The 16,037-nt window shown below is 37.9% G+C and overlaps 1 protein-coding gene across 1 annotated transcript in view; it reads right to left on the bottom strand.

Annotated features, from left to right (window-relative positions):
• Positions 1 to 16,037, bottom strand: part of LOC111153330 (LPS responsive beige-like anchor protein) — a 754,899-nt gene that overhangs the window by 40,579 nt on the left and 698,283 nt on the right. The window contains exons 49-51 of the mRNA XM_022512304.1: positions 12,197 to 12,286; positions 7,801 to 7,978; positions 2,925 to 2,987 (exon numbers count right to left, since the gene is read on the bottom strand). Of these exons, the coding sequence (XP_022368012.1) occupies positions 2,925 to 2,987; positions 7,801 to 7,978; positions 12,197 to 12,286 (331 nt within the window). The remainder of the gene's footprint in view (positions 1 to 2,924; positions 2,988 to 7,800; positions 7,979 to 12,196; positions 12,287 to 16,037) is intronic.

Raw genomic sequence — 16,037 nt, 5'->3', positions numbered from 1 at the left:
CTCAGGGTATAAAAATCTCTTGAGATGCAAATAAAGGGACAATTCAAAATACTGATGTGAGACTGAAAAGTGAATGCCAAGGTATCAAATCATTCTGCAGGGCAGGTGGTTTCCAATTCATTGCTTTCAATAAAATGGTAGGAGGATCGCATCATGATTTCAATTGATCATTAAAAATAAATTTCAATGATAGATTGTTAAAATAATCAGTTAATGATAGACTATGAAAATAATTCTTAATAATAGATTACTATATAAATTTTGTCACATAATTTGGAAAGAGTTCAAAGATTTGACGTTGTTAAAACAAAATTCTTTCCTTTGCCATCTATTTTCTTATGTGAGTAACTTTCCTCAGAGCTTCCACCAGCTTAAAAAAAAAAAAAGACAGGATAGAACCATTGAGGAATTCCGTCTCACTCAGCAACAAATAGTGTTCATTCATGAATATTTGAGCAAAGAGGGGAGGAAGTGGAAGCCCTATCCATTTCATTAAAGCTATATTTCCAATAAATGTTTGTTTTTTAATAATATCTATTAAAATTTATAATTTTAATAGTGGGTATTAATAATATTTGTAATGATAACTCAGTGCAGATTAGTTTTTAGAAAAACTGAGTCTTATGGTCATAGGAAATTTTAACATTTAAATTTACATACCTATGTTTAATTTTCCACATATTTTTATTGCTGAAAAGTAAAATATGGTAATCAGTTTTGAAAAGTTAAAACAAAATTGTGTAGGGGAAGCAGGATAAAAATATAAATTTAAGATGAAAAAAGGAATAATACAAAATTTTCAACCATTAAGAGCTTGTTTGTACATTTTTTTAAAAACAGAAAGTGGTGACTATCAATTCACTTTGATATTTAAATTCCATTGGATATATTTAAAATTTTATACATTATGCAAAAATAACCTTTGCAACTGTATAAACTTGTGGTGAAAACTTTCAGATGCTACATTACACATATGTGAGAAGGTACATGGTTTTATTTTATTTTAAGATTTTATTTATTTATTTGACAGACAGAGATCATAAGTAGGCAGAGTAGCAGGCAGAGAGAGATGGGGAAGCAGGTTCCCTGCTGAGCACAGAGCCCGATGCGGGGCTCCATACCAGGACCCTGGGATCATGACCTGAGCCAAAGGCAGAGGCTTAACCCACTGAGGCACCCAGGTGCCCCAAGGTACATGGTTTTAAACAGTATTTTAGGGGATAAAGGAGTGAATGGTCCAGTGACCAGTAATGTAGAGTAGGGAAGAAAACTATGGCCTGGGCCTGGTTTTGTGTATAAAGTTTTACTGGAACATAGCAATACTCATTTGTTTATATATTGTCTATGGCTGCTTTTGTGCTATAACAGAGTTAAGGAGTTGTGTCTGAGACCTTATGGTCTACAAAGCCTAAAATACTTACTATCTGGCCCTTTACCAAAAAAGTTTACCCATGCCTGATCGTCGTGAAGGGTGACAGTTTGCTGAATCATTTAATTAGACTTGACTATAGGATATTTGTTGTAAAGTTTTATGGTAAATGATGATTTATACTTCATAAATAATGTTTTTAAAGGACCTACCAAATGGACTTTATTTTCCTGACTTTTAAAACTTTACCCAAGTGAACACTTTATTTTTTAATATATAGCAAATCATATGTACTCAAAGCAAAAGATGATTTAGGAATCAGAGTAGTATTTATCCTTGCAGTGGATAATTCCTTCTTAGATTTCTGCTTATATGTTGGGGACTGATAAATGAATCAGTTTTGAGCTTTTAGTGAGTTATTTTAATTCATTTGCAAATGGTAGTCACTTAGCTTTCTACTGAAACAAGGTTTTTTAAAGACGAAAAAGGTGACCCACACATAGGGAACACCCTGGGTTTTAAAATAAGTCAGCTCACTCATCTGCTTTATTTAAAAACTTAAAAATTTTTAACAAACTTATGTGGCAGGGAAATTTAACAAAATCACAAGCTAAACATCCAAATCAGTAGCATACCCCTACAACTAGGCAATTAAGTTTTTTTATTCTAAAAGTTACTGAACAGCATCTTTAAAAACAAGAAATGTTAATATGTTCATATCAGTAACATTCTCAGTGAAGCCACATCCGAAATCCCCCACCCATGAGATGAAAAACATTAAACTAGAGATTTCAACTAACTGACTCAAAAAGCACAGGAGCAATTAAGTATTTGAAGTCATCTGCCACGGATGCTCATTTCATCCCAAAGGCCCTTCCTGGTCTCTTCCCTTTTCCCTTTTTCCCCCTTGAACAAATTTAACCTCCAATGGCAATTTATTGGGCTGTAGGACCATAGGAAAATGAATACAAATATCTTAACACTGCCATTGGCTGGGCAGTATATTTCAACTTCGAAACTGCTCTGCAATTGCACATTAATCCCCTCAGACTGAACAGAGGGTCCAGGAAGAAAGGATTGATCTCCTTTAATGATGAAACCCTGGCACCACAGTTTTATTTTTCACAACACAGTGCTGCTAAGAACCCCACTGTTATTATGAAAATTTCCCTAGCAAAGGAGCTCCATCACATTACCGGTGCATCAATTCATCATAACGTGCCTCGCTCCTGCTCATCAACAAGTTTGAGTGATGAAAAGATCCAATATTATCCTGACAGTACTTCATGCGCATTCTCAATCACACATTATTACAGCATCCATATTAATTTTCAGTGACACGCGTCCTAGGCCTGTTCAAATTAGGCAAACCAACGAGGGGGAGTTGATGAAATACCAGCATAGCCACAGCTCATTGCATTCCAATTTGCATGCAAATGGTTTATCAGGAAAATTCCATTCCCAGCAACCAGCAAGTGAAAAACAACTGTAATCTACACTTCAGGGCCACCATACAGAGCTTAATGAATCGCAAAGAGAGAAAGAAGTGACAGACCTATGAGAGGATCGATTTCCACTGGCAGCTGGTATGGCTGGTCTTGTACTGCACCTTGATGAGCTGGAATTCACAAAAGATTAAAAAAAAAGCATTATTTTTCATATACTAAACTATATAAAAATGCTTAAGTCAAGTCTTACATAGAATTGCTTCCAACCTCCAAATCTCTCAATCACTTTTGTGAAATTTAAAGAAAAAAAAAATCCAGGTGCTTTTATGGCTAGCTTATGAAACATTTATTTTAGATTAGTGCTGTTCTGAACATGTGCCATCAGCAGTGGCTCCAGTCCTGGGCCATAAGCTATAGCAGATGCTTGACTGGCAACCTCTGATGCTACAACAAAACAAAATTAAGTGGTAAAGCGCACTGAAAACAAAATGTGACAACCATCTGCTGACTGTAGCAAATACTGTTTTTTTGTTACTTCTTAAAAAGGCAGTTTTGAATGCTGCAGCACAAAGGATCCACAAAAACGTCAATTTATGATGGAGAAAGGGAAAGCTCCAAGTCAGGGAACATTTAATGTTTCATCCATCACTTAAAACCAATCAATTGAAAGTTTGAATAAAAATAAAGAAAGCTATCCGCAGATAAATGTTTTAGTTAAGTGCATTTGGCTGAAATATTTTCCTCAAGATTGGATTGAGGTTTTTAAGAAAAGTTTTATTAATATTTAATATTTCCATGGTTTCCATTTAAAAATACTCTGAGAAGCAAATGAAAAACAAAAATCAATCCATACATAGAACAGTTCGTTCAATTCTCAAAATGGTTCTAAGGATTCTTGCATACTTATTTTGTTATTGAAAAGAGATTCAGAGGGCTGTTCCCCTGTGAAAGGTAGAAGGACCTAGGGTAAAGAGGAAGAGAGTCAGGGAGCAGGAGCCGCTGCCCGCTGCTTACGCAGACTTAGGCAAGCATAAACCCAAAAATTAAGGGTTTGGAGCAGAAGATCTTTTCAGCTTTGTGATTCTGACAGTTAAACTCTGGCCCTTTCCCAAATTGTTTTCCCTGAATGACTCAGCCATTCACTCTGGTCAGTATCTCCCTTTTATAGACTCATCAGCATTTAAACTACTGCTTAGTTGGTATCAGAACTCTGCTTAATACTGTCATATTTTAGGAAATCTTTCGGACTGTCCTTGAGGAGCTGAAAAGAAAAATGGGGTACATTCCAATGACTTCATCAGATTATTTTTAAAATATATTATGTCATCATTTCCCCTACTAGCAAATACCAACTTTTCAAGGTGGTTTCAAAGATCATTAATACTGATAAAAAACCTGTGTAAGTAAAATGTTAGCACTAAAAATTATAGTTGAGTATGTATAAGAAATTAAAGTAGCTGAAGAAAGGATGCTATATAACTCAGTCGGTTTTACCGAAGGTATGTTCTACTGATCACTGGCTCTGCCAGCAAAGAACTCACGGGACACATACAGGGAATGTTCAGGGAGAATGCACCACAGCCTCTAAATCACCTAACAGTGCCCTTCACTTCCAGTAATACCAGTGTTGATCAACATTAACACCTTGATAATTTTTCTCTACTTCTCTTAGAATCTGGGATCACAGAGACATGAAAGACACAGTGTCAGTGAAATTTAGGAGGGTAACTTTCTTTGGCCATGCCTCAAATTCCAGTGCTGCTGACTGCTACAATGCTGACTGCCCGTGTGACCTTGGGCAAGTTAGGTAGACTCTGTGTTTCAGTTTCTGGATCAGTAAATGGGTTAGACTGAACAATATGGAATTAATAGTACCTGACATTTTGACTATAAAGAGGCGATTTCAAATGGTTCAACCTAAATATATAACCTACATCCTAAGACTGTTGAGGAAATTCAGTAAGTTAATACATGAAAAGTGATTAAAACAGTATCTAGAACCTAGAAAATGCTCTATAACATTAGCTGCTATTCTCTTATTTTGTTCACAGGCTCTGTAAAGTCCTGTGAAGGAGAAGGAAAAATAAAGCTTTTTTTCTCCTTTTTTTAAAAATCAGGACTCAGACACTGTTGAAAGAAATGACAGGAGCCAACTGTCTAATGAACAAACTACGGAAATCATAGTTTCTTAGAAAAGGACCAGAATCTAAATTTTAAAAAAAAGTAGCATAACACGAATTTGATATTCACTGTAGAAAGACTGTTAGGGATTTCTGACATTTTTGTTCTTGACATTTGTTTTAAATCAAGGCATATTAAGGCAAGGGAAAGATAGAACAAGATAGGATGAAAGATCAGATTTATATAAACATACTTGAAATGAGACACAGATTTAATAAAATGGATGCTTAATATTTTAGGTGTAGGTATAATCTCAGAATTGGAGATCACACTGTAGAAGGATAACTACCTGTGTATTCCCATATGTATTTACCTGGTGAGGAGTTGCTGTGTCATACTGCAGAGCCAGAGTGTGGGAACAAAACACAAGGTACAAGTTGTGTCTAAATGGGTGTCTCTCAATTGTAGGGGCCCCCAAATGGGGGACAACTATCCACAGAGTGGAAGCCAAAGGCATGGGAGGTGAAAGAATTCACCTGAGGCAGAACAAAGGAGAAGTTTATTGAATATGCTGGAGGGCAGTGGTGGGCAGGAGAGCAGAGGAGAGACTGCAAGGAGGTAATGGGTGGGGGCTGCTTTTAAAGGGAGAAAGTGAGGGGATAAGGCAACATAGGGAATCTTCCTCTCTTTGGGAACTGTGCCTCATTGTAAGTAGCCCATTGGTTAATTAGGGCCTATGGGTATTTTGAGGCGGGGAGCCCTCTGGGTCTCTCTAGATTCTTTCACTCAAGCCTGCTTGCCTAAAATTGGACTCGACATTCCCCCCTGACAGATCAGCAATGATGAATCTTAGACATTCGTGGAGAGGTTTCATCCTCAGTAGCACCAACACAAAGAAGGCTCACTGGGGAGAAAAACAGGCAAAGAACTGGGAAAACATGCAGTCCTCCAAGCTTTCCTCTCCCAGAATGATGAGCTTGGGCTGCAGACTGCTGGTGTACCGTGAGTGGTAGTCCAGCAGAGGGATGCTGCCCCGAGGCACTTTATATATCCATGGAAAAACTGGAAGCAGGGAAAAGAACACCGGACAACCAAGTACTAAGAGAAGCAAATTTCCAGTCAGGGAAATGGGCTTGCTGGCGATGGGCGTGCCAGGAGCTCGTCATCAGTACTCTCAGAGGATCGGCTGGAGGCCTGGCGAGTAGCCCTTGGGTGGTGGCTGCTCCGTTCCTGCTGAGCTTGCCCTTGGTGAGGCTAAAGGAAAGACAGTGGGAGAGAGTAGAAAGCCAGGGCTTTCCACCAGCTGAAAAGGTTTGTTTCTCCTTACACATGGTGTCACTCTGTTTGAACTGGCATCAGAGTGGCCACAAACAGCCCCCATGATAGGCATCCTTTGTGTTGGCCCTGATGCCGCCACACACCGGGGCTTCTGCACAGCTCTGAGAGTGAGTGCACACCGACAAGGTAAGTCCTCTGGTGTATTTGATAGAATACACCAGCAGCATGCTCTTCCTCTAACATGTGGTACTAGAGAATCCAAAAACCACATCTGTTAAATGATAATCTTTAGTCCCAAAATATGTCATCTGTATGCACATTTACCACTGTAAGATAAGTTCACTGGAAGAAAAAGGAATAAAAGGACCTAAAAATAAAGATAAGATATACCTGCCTCAATTTCTACCTTCTCTATTTTTTCTGAAATCTATTCTCTAATCAAATACGGGCATTCATTTCCTTTCTAATAGCCAGGAAAATGGCCTTATTTAATAAATTCTGATACCAACCACAGATTCTTCATGATGGGTAACCTTACTGAACAGTCAGTGCACCAAGTTTCTGCTCGAATGTCAATTCAAGTCTGTTCCATTCGAAGAGCTTAGGCCCTGTTCAAGAACTTATATTTTTTGCAACCAGTTCAGGTATTATAATGCGCAGTACTTTATGCACACTTTACAGATTTAATGACGTTATCAGACTATCAAAATCTATCTTTTAGAATTTCCTACCTAAAACAATGGCTTGGAAAAAAAGCCTATAATCCTCAGGACTTTAAAAGATTTTCCTTCTTAAAAACAGAATTTCCAACTAGTCGCCAAAAAGAACAGTGCTAGATCCAGATCCCAACATTCCTGTTCTAATGAGAGGCAATAAATCATAGCAGGGTGATCATAAAATTAGAGTCAGAAGACTTGGGTTCAAACCTGGCTCTGCCACTGACTGGCCATATGTGATACTAAACAAGGCAAGCTCCCTGGGGCTCAGTATCTTCACTGGTAAAATGTGGGGCTGGAGTAGATGAACTCTCTGGTCTCCTCAAACTTTGGTTTATGATTCTAATGGTTATTTCAATATTGTGCCATTGGTTACCCTAACACTTAATGGAAAAATAGAATGTACTTATGGGTATGTAGTATTTTGGCTGTGTAATTTACGTGTTCTTTTTTCTATTATCCATGACAAATACTATGACGTCGTCCACAAAAAGGCACCTAAGTAGACAATCAAAAGTGATGAGTACATGATAAGTGGAAAAAAGGAGACCATAAGATAAATAAATATATACTATTTAAGGACACAATAAGGAATATAATTATATTAAGATAGAGAAATAATATTTATCTAAAAGGAATAAAGACAAACCACCAGATGCCAAAGAACAGTTTGTGTTTTAACATTTGTATTCTATGCCTCAGAGGGGACTTCTTTAAGCCTTTCAAGCTATTAGAGATTTTGATTCAGACTAATGCTTGAAATCAAAAAGCTTCAATGCTGAGACATAACATACTAAAGTGGATATTACAGTATCTTTCTACAGTGTTCAGCAGGTACTACGCGTCAGGATGATAGCTTTTTACTTACCAGGAAGGTTGTGCCACTTGTTCACGGCAAAGAGCCTGTTAGCAGTGACTGTGATCACAGCAGGAGTCGCCAAGCCAGGCTGGGTGTTAGCTGCCACATGAGTGACAGGGGAGTTGGAGGGAAACTTTAGGACCATGATAACATCCTGCTGGGCTTGGTCTGTGAACATCAATGGACTCTGCAGGAGGAGATACTGTTGAGTGGGCATGACAAGACCCAAATATACAAGAAGGAAAAGACAAAGGAAGACAAGAAAGAGAGAGGGTGCAGGAAAAGAAGAGGAAAGACTATGTTAACACAAGTTGCAACTGGGAGTGGGGTGGGGAAGGGAGCTAATCTATGGATTTTTTAAATGTTTCTGTTAATGTTATCCTACTTCAGTCACCAAAACATTCAACTAAAGACATACATGAAAAACAAGCCAATCCTAATTGCTGTTTCTATAAACCTTTCTGCTCACCACACTCCCATGAAGGACTAAAGAAATGATGTGATTTAGATTCTAAGTAGGCAAAGTATTGGAGATTGCATTAAATCATTCCAATTGCTAATATATGTCAAGTACAAAAAAAAAAGAGAGAGAATGAGGATAGGCAATAGGTACAAAAGCAAGACAGGGTAACTTCCAAAGATCATCAAAAGTTGTGCTGAGTTAGCATGAAGATTTTGACAATTAAATAAAGAGATAATAAAGAGATAAACAAACATACTTATAAACAATAGTTATACAGCATGTATGTATTATTACAGTAGAGAAATAACTTGCAGACGTAATATACAAACTTAATTATAAAGGTGTTTCAAAGCAACACATAATTAAATGTACTTGTAAAAACAATATATTTATATAGTGTACCAAGTCATAAACACTGCCCTATTATAATGCAAATGCTGCTCATTTCTGCTATAGTGAAGGATAAAGAGAAATACCTAGATGCCCCTCCTCTCGGTAAAAAAAAAAAAACAAAAAAACAAAAAACAAAAAACCTAAAAGTAAAGCCTAAGACTTTAGATTTCTCCTTTCAAAAGCAGCAAGTAATTGAAAATGTTAAACAAAAAACACTGTCTGTTCTAATAACTAGCAACAAAATAAATCTCGAAGACTACTAAGGATTTAGAACATTCCTACAACTCATATGTCATAATCCAAGACATATATAACACCACTGTGATTTACCGGCTTTATTTATATGTTGCGGTAGTATGCTATCACACAGTAATTGCACTGTGCATTTCCAGCAATCCTCTTCTACCATGTCTATTTTCTAATAGCTGATTAGTATCATTCACAATTGAAACACTTTGATGAAGTGCTTCTGGCTGCTTTCCTACTGCCATATTTCAAAACACCAGGTATATGTAAATGTGTAGGCACATATATTTAACACGTATTTATTCGGAACTGCTAATAAAAAATTAAATACATTTGCATTTTTATTATCAGTCGTTTTAAAAAAGTTATTAAGAGTACTTAGAAAAACATATTGCACTAAGAATTCCTATTTGCACTCTTTGCATAAAGGTGTAAATAAAGGCAACTAATAAGCTACCCAGACACCCTTCTGAGCAAGTGGCTAAAAGCCAATCAATATTATGAGTTAATCCTCCCTGGATGCTCATTCAATTAAAGGTGTCAGTAATGCCTCATCTGATGTGGCCTCAATTAAATCCAACTATCTGATGGTGTGAAAACACAGGGGGATACAGCAACAGCAGCAAAACCAGACAAATAGGCAGCCTTCGTGTGCCTGCTAATTACTACACCTGGTGTATATTATGGCTCATGCACTTAACGCAGCACGAGGTGGCTTTAATTTCTGCTATGTTTGTGTGTGTGTGTGTGTGTGTGGTGTGTGGTGGGGTGGGGTGCACTGATGGTTGATGTGGTGGGGGTGGGTGGGTAGAGGACTCATCTGAATGGTAGTAAAAACAATAAGCATTTGGACCTTTGAGTTTTAGTATATGTGCTGCCGAAGCGAGCACTGGACCTTTGATTTTTAAAACCTCTATATCAATTAGTAATTTTTGTTATACAAAGAACCTTTTATATAGTTTTTAAGGAACTCTGTGGAATTGGGCAAAAATGAGAAACAATGAGCAATAACAAACACAATAGCCTATAAGCTAGTTTTGCAGAAGTCCTGGGAAAAGGAAATGAACATCGTTTCAGAGTACCAAGCCTTATTTTTCAATTATGTAGTTTAAAAAAAAAATATTTACTAAAGTCAATTTATAAACTCGAAGAAAGAATATAACATACATCATAAAGTGTCACTGAAAGGAAGTTGATACTTATTTTTGAGTTTAACAGACTTATTATAAATACGATTAGACTAAAATTAAATAATTCCGATGTTTATGTCCTTAAAAAAACACAGAAAAATCTCTAATGTGTAGGAAGAATGTCTTGTTTACATAGTGACTCTAGTAGGCCAACTCTTAGCCACATGGCAAGGACAAGCCACTTCCACAGAAAGCCGCAGACATCATATCTAGAACTGTCTGCTGCATTTTTATAACAAGGTGTCCCTCCAGCCTGTTTCTACATACTCCGTCTTGACTAGTGCTCCCAATGCAGGCAAGCAGTGGGAAACTCTTGGGATTTCCATCATATCCTTGGCTGAGAAGTATGGAACAGGGAACACTAGATGTAAGAGAAAGCACACTGCAGCATACTGGACTAGTCTACAGTGATAGCAACAGCTATAGATGAGCTGGACAATGGGTAAAGCAGGGGTAAGAGATACAAACCTTCCTCTAGTCCTGGGTGCCCAGGGAGCCACATCTGAGGTAGAAGGGGGAAACCGCAAGCCAAATTTCACCCCGTTGTCCCAGATTAAATGTACACTTGTTGACAACTCTGGTTTCTCTCCAACATACCTTTCTTTCCCACCCACGTATGTGTAACATGAAAACACAATTTGCACAAGTCTATAAGGGAGTTCAGGAATTCAATTCAGAGGATAAAGATAATGGGAAAGACCGTATCCCATCCTCATATGAGTATGTGTCTTCCTATCCTAGGAAGCTGAACTGCCTCAATGGATTCTTTCGCCATGGAGAGAGGCTTGGCAGGAGGAGCTCCCTCCTTGCTCCAAGTCTGACCAGGTAAAAGTCAGTGGAGCAGTGGAGGTGAGTGTCCATGTGCCACCATCATAATAGCCTGAGTCTCACTGACAAACTATTACCAAAACTATTTCCAAACCACAAGCATAAATCATTCTTATTATTTTGATGGCATTATCTTACACTGTTCTTGTTAAATGTTTGCTTTTTATGTAATCTTCTGCTTACTAAAGTTACCCTTTATGTTCACTTAAATCTGATCTCACCTGTTTAAAATGCTTAGGGGAAAACATAATGTAAATAATTTTAAAAATGCTTGTAGTTTACTGCGATGGCCAACTCATATAATTAGAGCAAGAAGGGAAAAAGGTTTGGAAGGAGAAAGAAGATGACAAAGAGGGTGAAAGGGAAAAAGACACAAAGATGATGGCAAGATGGAAAGGGAAAGAAGAAAAGAAACAGAGAGCTGGGGTGAAAAGGCCACATCTCTATATCTTGCTCTCTTCACTCCTGTCTCCTTGCCATATTGGTTAAAATTCTACAGTCTCCAACTCCTGATTCTGGGGCAGCCTCTTGACTTGCTTTGACCAATAAAATGAGGTGTAAGTGATTTATGTGAGTTCAAGAGCAAGTTTCAAGAAGTCCTACAGAAGTGTTCTCTTGGAACACTGTTCGTACTGGAAAGCAGCCTGAGCTAACTTCCTTGATGATGAAAAACCACATGGAAGAAGGTCTGGCCACCTCAGCCCACCCCAGAGTAGTGCATCAGGGAGCCAAAGTGAGAAGAACAGAATAAAGGCCCATCTAACCCTCAAAATCATGAGCAATCAAAATCACTGTAGTAAGCTTAGGGTGGTAAGGTATACCAAACCATCTTTTCTTCTTGCTGTGGTCCTTTATCCTCAGTAACAATATCCTACACATTAGGATTAGCTTTAAAACTCCCAAACCGAAAAACATGTTGGGACATAAAGAACAAACACAAGCAAAACTAATCTAAAAATGCATAGGATCAAATTAGAAAACTCATCCATCCTGTGTCCAGAGCCATTATCCTGTGGCAAGGATATGTGACAGTTATAAACCTTTTAACTCTGCAACAAAGAACATGAACTGATGAGATCCTAGAGCACTGGAGCAATGTTTACCTTTCCAAAGACTCCAGGACAGCATGCAATAATATTTCCCATTGTTAGCAGGTTGACATGCATCACATAAAAAGAACAGACTCAGATGTGGTAGAGAATCTCAAGTATAACAAAACACGGTCATGAATGCTGAGCATGGCCTCAGAGAGGCAAGAAATGAAAAGAGTGTAAGCAGCACTTACCACTTGCATAGCAGAACCTCTGGGAGGATGGGGCTCTATAAGCAGTTGAGAAGGCGTCTGTCCAAAACTTCGAATTTGAGCTTCAACAGCCTGAAAAAGGCATGGGCAAGTTTGAGGGTTAAGAGGTGCTAATTACAGGCAGTAGAAACACAACTGTCACCTGAAAATGTCATTCCATACTTCTGGCTTATTTCATGTTGAAAATCAACTTTGTTTTCACAGTGGGTCTAAGCACCTGGCAAGGGCACTGAGGGTGAGGTCATCCTTTAGTACTGTGTAAGCTGTTCCTATAAAACCCTACAAAACCTTCTCATCTTGCTCTGTGATATGAAACAGAAACCAGCTATTATAGCCAGAAATTGTCCTTTTTGGCTTCGTCTCTGTTTTCTTGCATTTTTCCCCCCTCTGCTTGCATCATCTCTGATGACTAAAGCTAATCTTTTACAGGTATAGAGAAAAACCTATTGCTGCTTTGATTCTAGGCCCCATTTCACCCTGGGAAGTAGAAAGGAGGAAAAAAGAAACATAGCACCTGTGAAAATGGCTTGATGCTATTATTTTTGCCATAGGAAGAGCATTATTATTGACAGTCTCTTTGAACCTAGGTGGCGAAACAACAAAGTAAAAGCCATATGTTGCATCCAAGCATGAGACAGTTAAGCCAGGGACTCAGTAAACATAAGAAACATGTGCATGCCCTTTTTGAAAGCTGTGTGCTTGCACTCTTTGCAAGGCACTCTCTTACCATGGGTCTTCCTGTGTACCTAGCACAGATGCTCACTTCCCAATCCCCAAGAACTCCCTCATCATGGGAAACTACTAAATGCCAGATGCTATCACTGTCTGTAATTATTTTATTTGTTTACTTGTTTATGCCTTTCTCTTTCACTAAAATACAAGATCTATGTGAGCAAGAACCTGATCTATCTCAATTGGGTGAATGAATAAATAATACAGTATGTGAGGAGAAAGAAGGAAGCAAAGCTATAGAAAGACTATTTCAGCCCCCACAACAGTCAGGATTCTAATTTCCAGGTTAAATGAATGAGGGAAACCTCTCAAATTCATAAAAGAATATATGTTCATCATGTTATTTTTTTAATCCCTAAGAAAACAGATCCTTAATTTTTATCTGCTCTGCAGGACTGTAGGAAATTAATGTATCATAAACAAGGAAATATAATCATTTTCTAGTATTAATTTTTTTTTTATTTGTTGAAGACACCACTAGTAGTCCTTTAGAATAAACCTTGTAAGAAACAATGACAGCGATTCATTCATTTATGCATTCAATAATCATCAACTATGTACATATAGCGGTATTAGGTCTTAATGTTTCTGCCCTTGACTGTATTCTCAATATGGGAAGCAGGACAAAGGTACTCAGAAAGTGAAACAGCAGTTTAATGTAGTCAGGCCAATAAGTTTAAGGAATGCTCTATGACTTGCTTAGGCAGAAAAAAATTGGAAAGCCCATCTGTGAAAGCTGAGTGGTATGATGGCAGCACCATGGGTTTTGAAGTCAAACAGACCAGGTTCAAATCCTGAATGCGTACCACTTACAAGCTCTATTATGATCTAGGTAAGTTACTTAATAACCAACTCTAAGTTTCAATTTTCTCTCCTGTAAAGCTCCAGATAATAGTAGCATCCAGCTCATCATGCTCTGTTAAGAATTAAATGGTAATCATGTAAAAAACACAGCAAAGTGCTTAGTAGATTAGATTCAATATACAGTCAACATATACTCATTAAGGGCTGATAATAACAACAAATATTTGTTTAGTACTTACTATTTACCAAGAACTTCTTGAAGTGCTTTATTATCTTATATCAACTAATCTTTAAACTATATGATGTGAGTTCAGGCCCCTGGGTGGATCAGTCAGGTAAGCATCTGACTCTTGATTTTGGCTTTGGTTGTGATCTCAGGGTTGTGAGATTTAGCCCTGTGTGGGGCTCTGAGCTCAGTGGGGAGTCTGCTTCTCTTGCTCTTCCTCTGCCCCTCCACCTGACATGGGCATATACACTCTCTCTCAAAGAAATAAATCTTTACAAAAGATAAACTATATGATGTGAGCCCTTTATTATATCCGTCTGTATCTATAATGAAAATAATGCACAAAGAACTTAAATATCTTGCCCAAGGTCACATAGTAATTAAATGGCAGCTCAAAATTTGCACCTAATAAAGCAAGATTCTAGAGCTCATGCTCTGAAGCTATCCTTTCTTCTAATCTGTTAGATACTACACCAAAGTCTGGGGATAAGACTGAGCACAAAAAAAAAAAAAAAAAAAAAAGCATGAGGGGCGCCTGGGTGGCTCAGTGGGTTAAAGCCTCTGCCTTTGGCTCAGGTCATGGTCCCAGGGTCCTGGGATCGAACCCTGCATCAGGCTCTCTGCTCAGCAGGAAGCCTGCTTCCTCCTCTCTCTCTCTGCCTGCCTCTCTGCTTACTTGTGATCTCTGTCAAATTTAAAAAAAAAAAAAAAAGCATGAATCTACAATTGAATGAATGAATGAATGAGGTATCTCTATCATCGTCATCGTCGTCATCGTCACCACCACCACCACCACCACCACAAAGCATGTTCAGGCACAATTAGAGTAGCATAGCTAGGTAACTTTGGTTTTATATAGCAGGAGATAAGATTGGTCCTAGACTTTAGAACAAGAAAAGGAGCCAAGAGGAAGCAAAGAATACAGGCCAGGATCATTTCAGAACTTCTAAAAAAAATTTTTTTTGATGGGGTTAAATCAATTTATGATCAACATCAGGATAATCTTGAAGAAGAAAAAATATCACAGTGGCAGAACTTGAAGCCTAGAGGTAGTCAGATAGAAGGTGGGAGCACTTCTATTGTAGAATATATGAATTGACGGACTGAGTTTATGAATATGAGTCTTGAAGCACCCTCTACTGCTGCTTTTGGTGGTCCCTGCCCAACAGCCCCCACATCTTTTCCCCTATTTAAATGAAGGAGAGGGGGAAGGAAGAGAAAACTTGCACACATGGCCTACAGTATTATCATTGCTATTTTTCTGCTGTGTGATTTTGGGCAATAGCTTAACCTCTATTCGTCATCTACCAAATAGATACTAATAATGCCTAGTTCACAGAATTATCTGGAAAACTAAATAATACCTACAAAGTACTTACTATAGTACTTAACACGTACAAAGCACTAAATAAAATGCTGCATTATTATTAGGTTTGGCACTAAACATGATCCCCATCTAACACAGCTAAAATAGGGAAGGAAAGGAAGAAATGTTTCAGGAGTGAATAATGATGATGATGAACATATTATTTAAGAAACTGAAATCTTGCTCTAGATTTCAAAATACACTGCAGAGCTAAGCACCCAGAGACAAAAATATCTCTTTGGAGGTTCACAGACCAGTCCAAAACAAAAGGGACTATATACCCTAATCCCTACAGAAGCTGTGGTATTTGGAAGAAAGGGATAAATATTTATGGACTAAGGAAAAATCAGCAGGCCTTGGAGAACAATGACTTTGAGGAATGAAGGAAAGACCAATTCTTTTTTCTTTTGAACTTGCATATTTTAGAGAGTAGTAAAGCAATGAATGGAAATGTAAGTTTCTGTTGGAGAACTAGTGTGCCATAAGGAAGTATATTTTATGTGACATGTGGAATCTGAAGTGATAGTGATAGCCATCTACCCATGTTGAGATTTCCAATGAGCAAAAGAAAGCCCAAGATTGGCTCTGACATCAAAGATCAGTATTGATTTAGGTGTAATTTAGAAAAGAGAAATGTTGTCAATGGTTTTAGATCCTTCTCTTTCCCTGTCTATGTGTATTTTTAAGCAACAGAA

The sequence above is a fragment of the Enhydra lutris genome, unplaced genomic scaffold (assembly GCF_002288905.1).
Source record: "Enhydra lutris kenyoni isolate GAN:26980312 unplaced genomic scaffold, ASM228890v2 scaffoldscaffold3, whole genome shotgun sequence".
NCBI lineage: Eukaryota > Metazoa > Chordata > Mammalia > Carnivora > Mustelidae > Enhydra > Enhydra lutris.
Note: the sequence above shows the minus strand (reverse complement) of the source record. Positions and strands in the feature narration are given on the sequence as shown.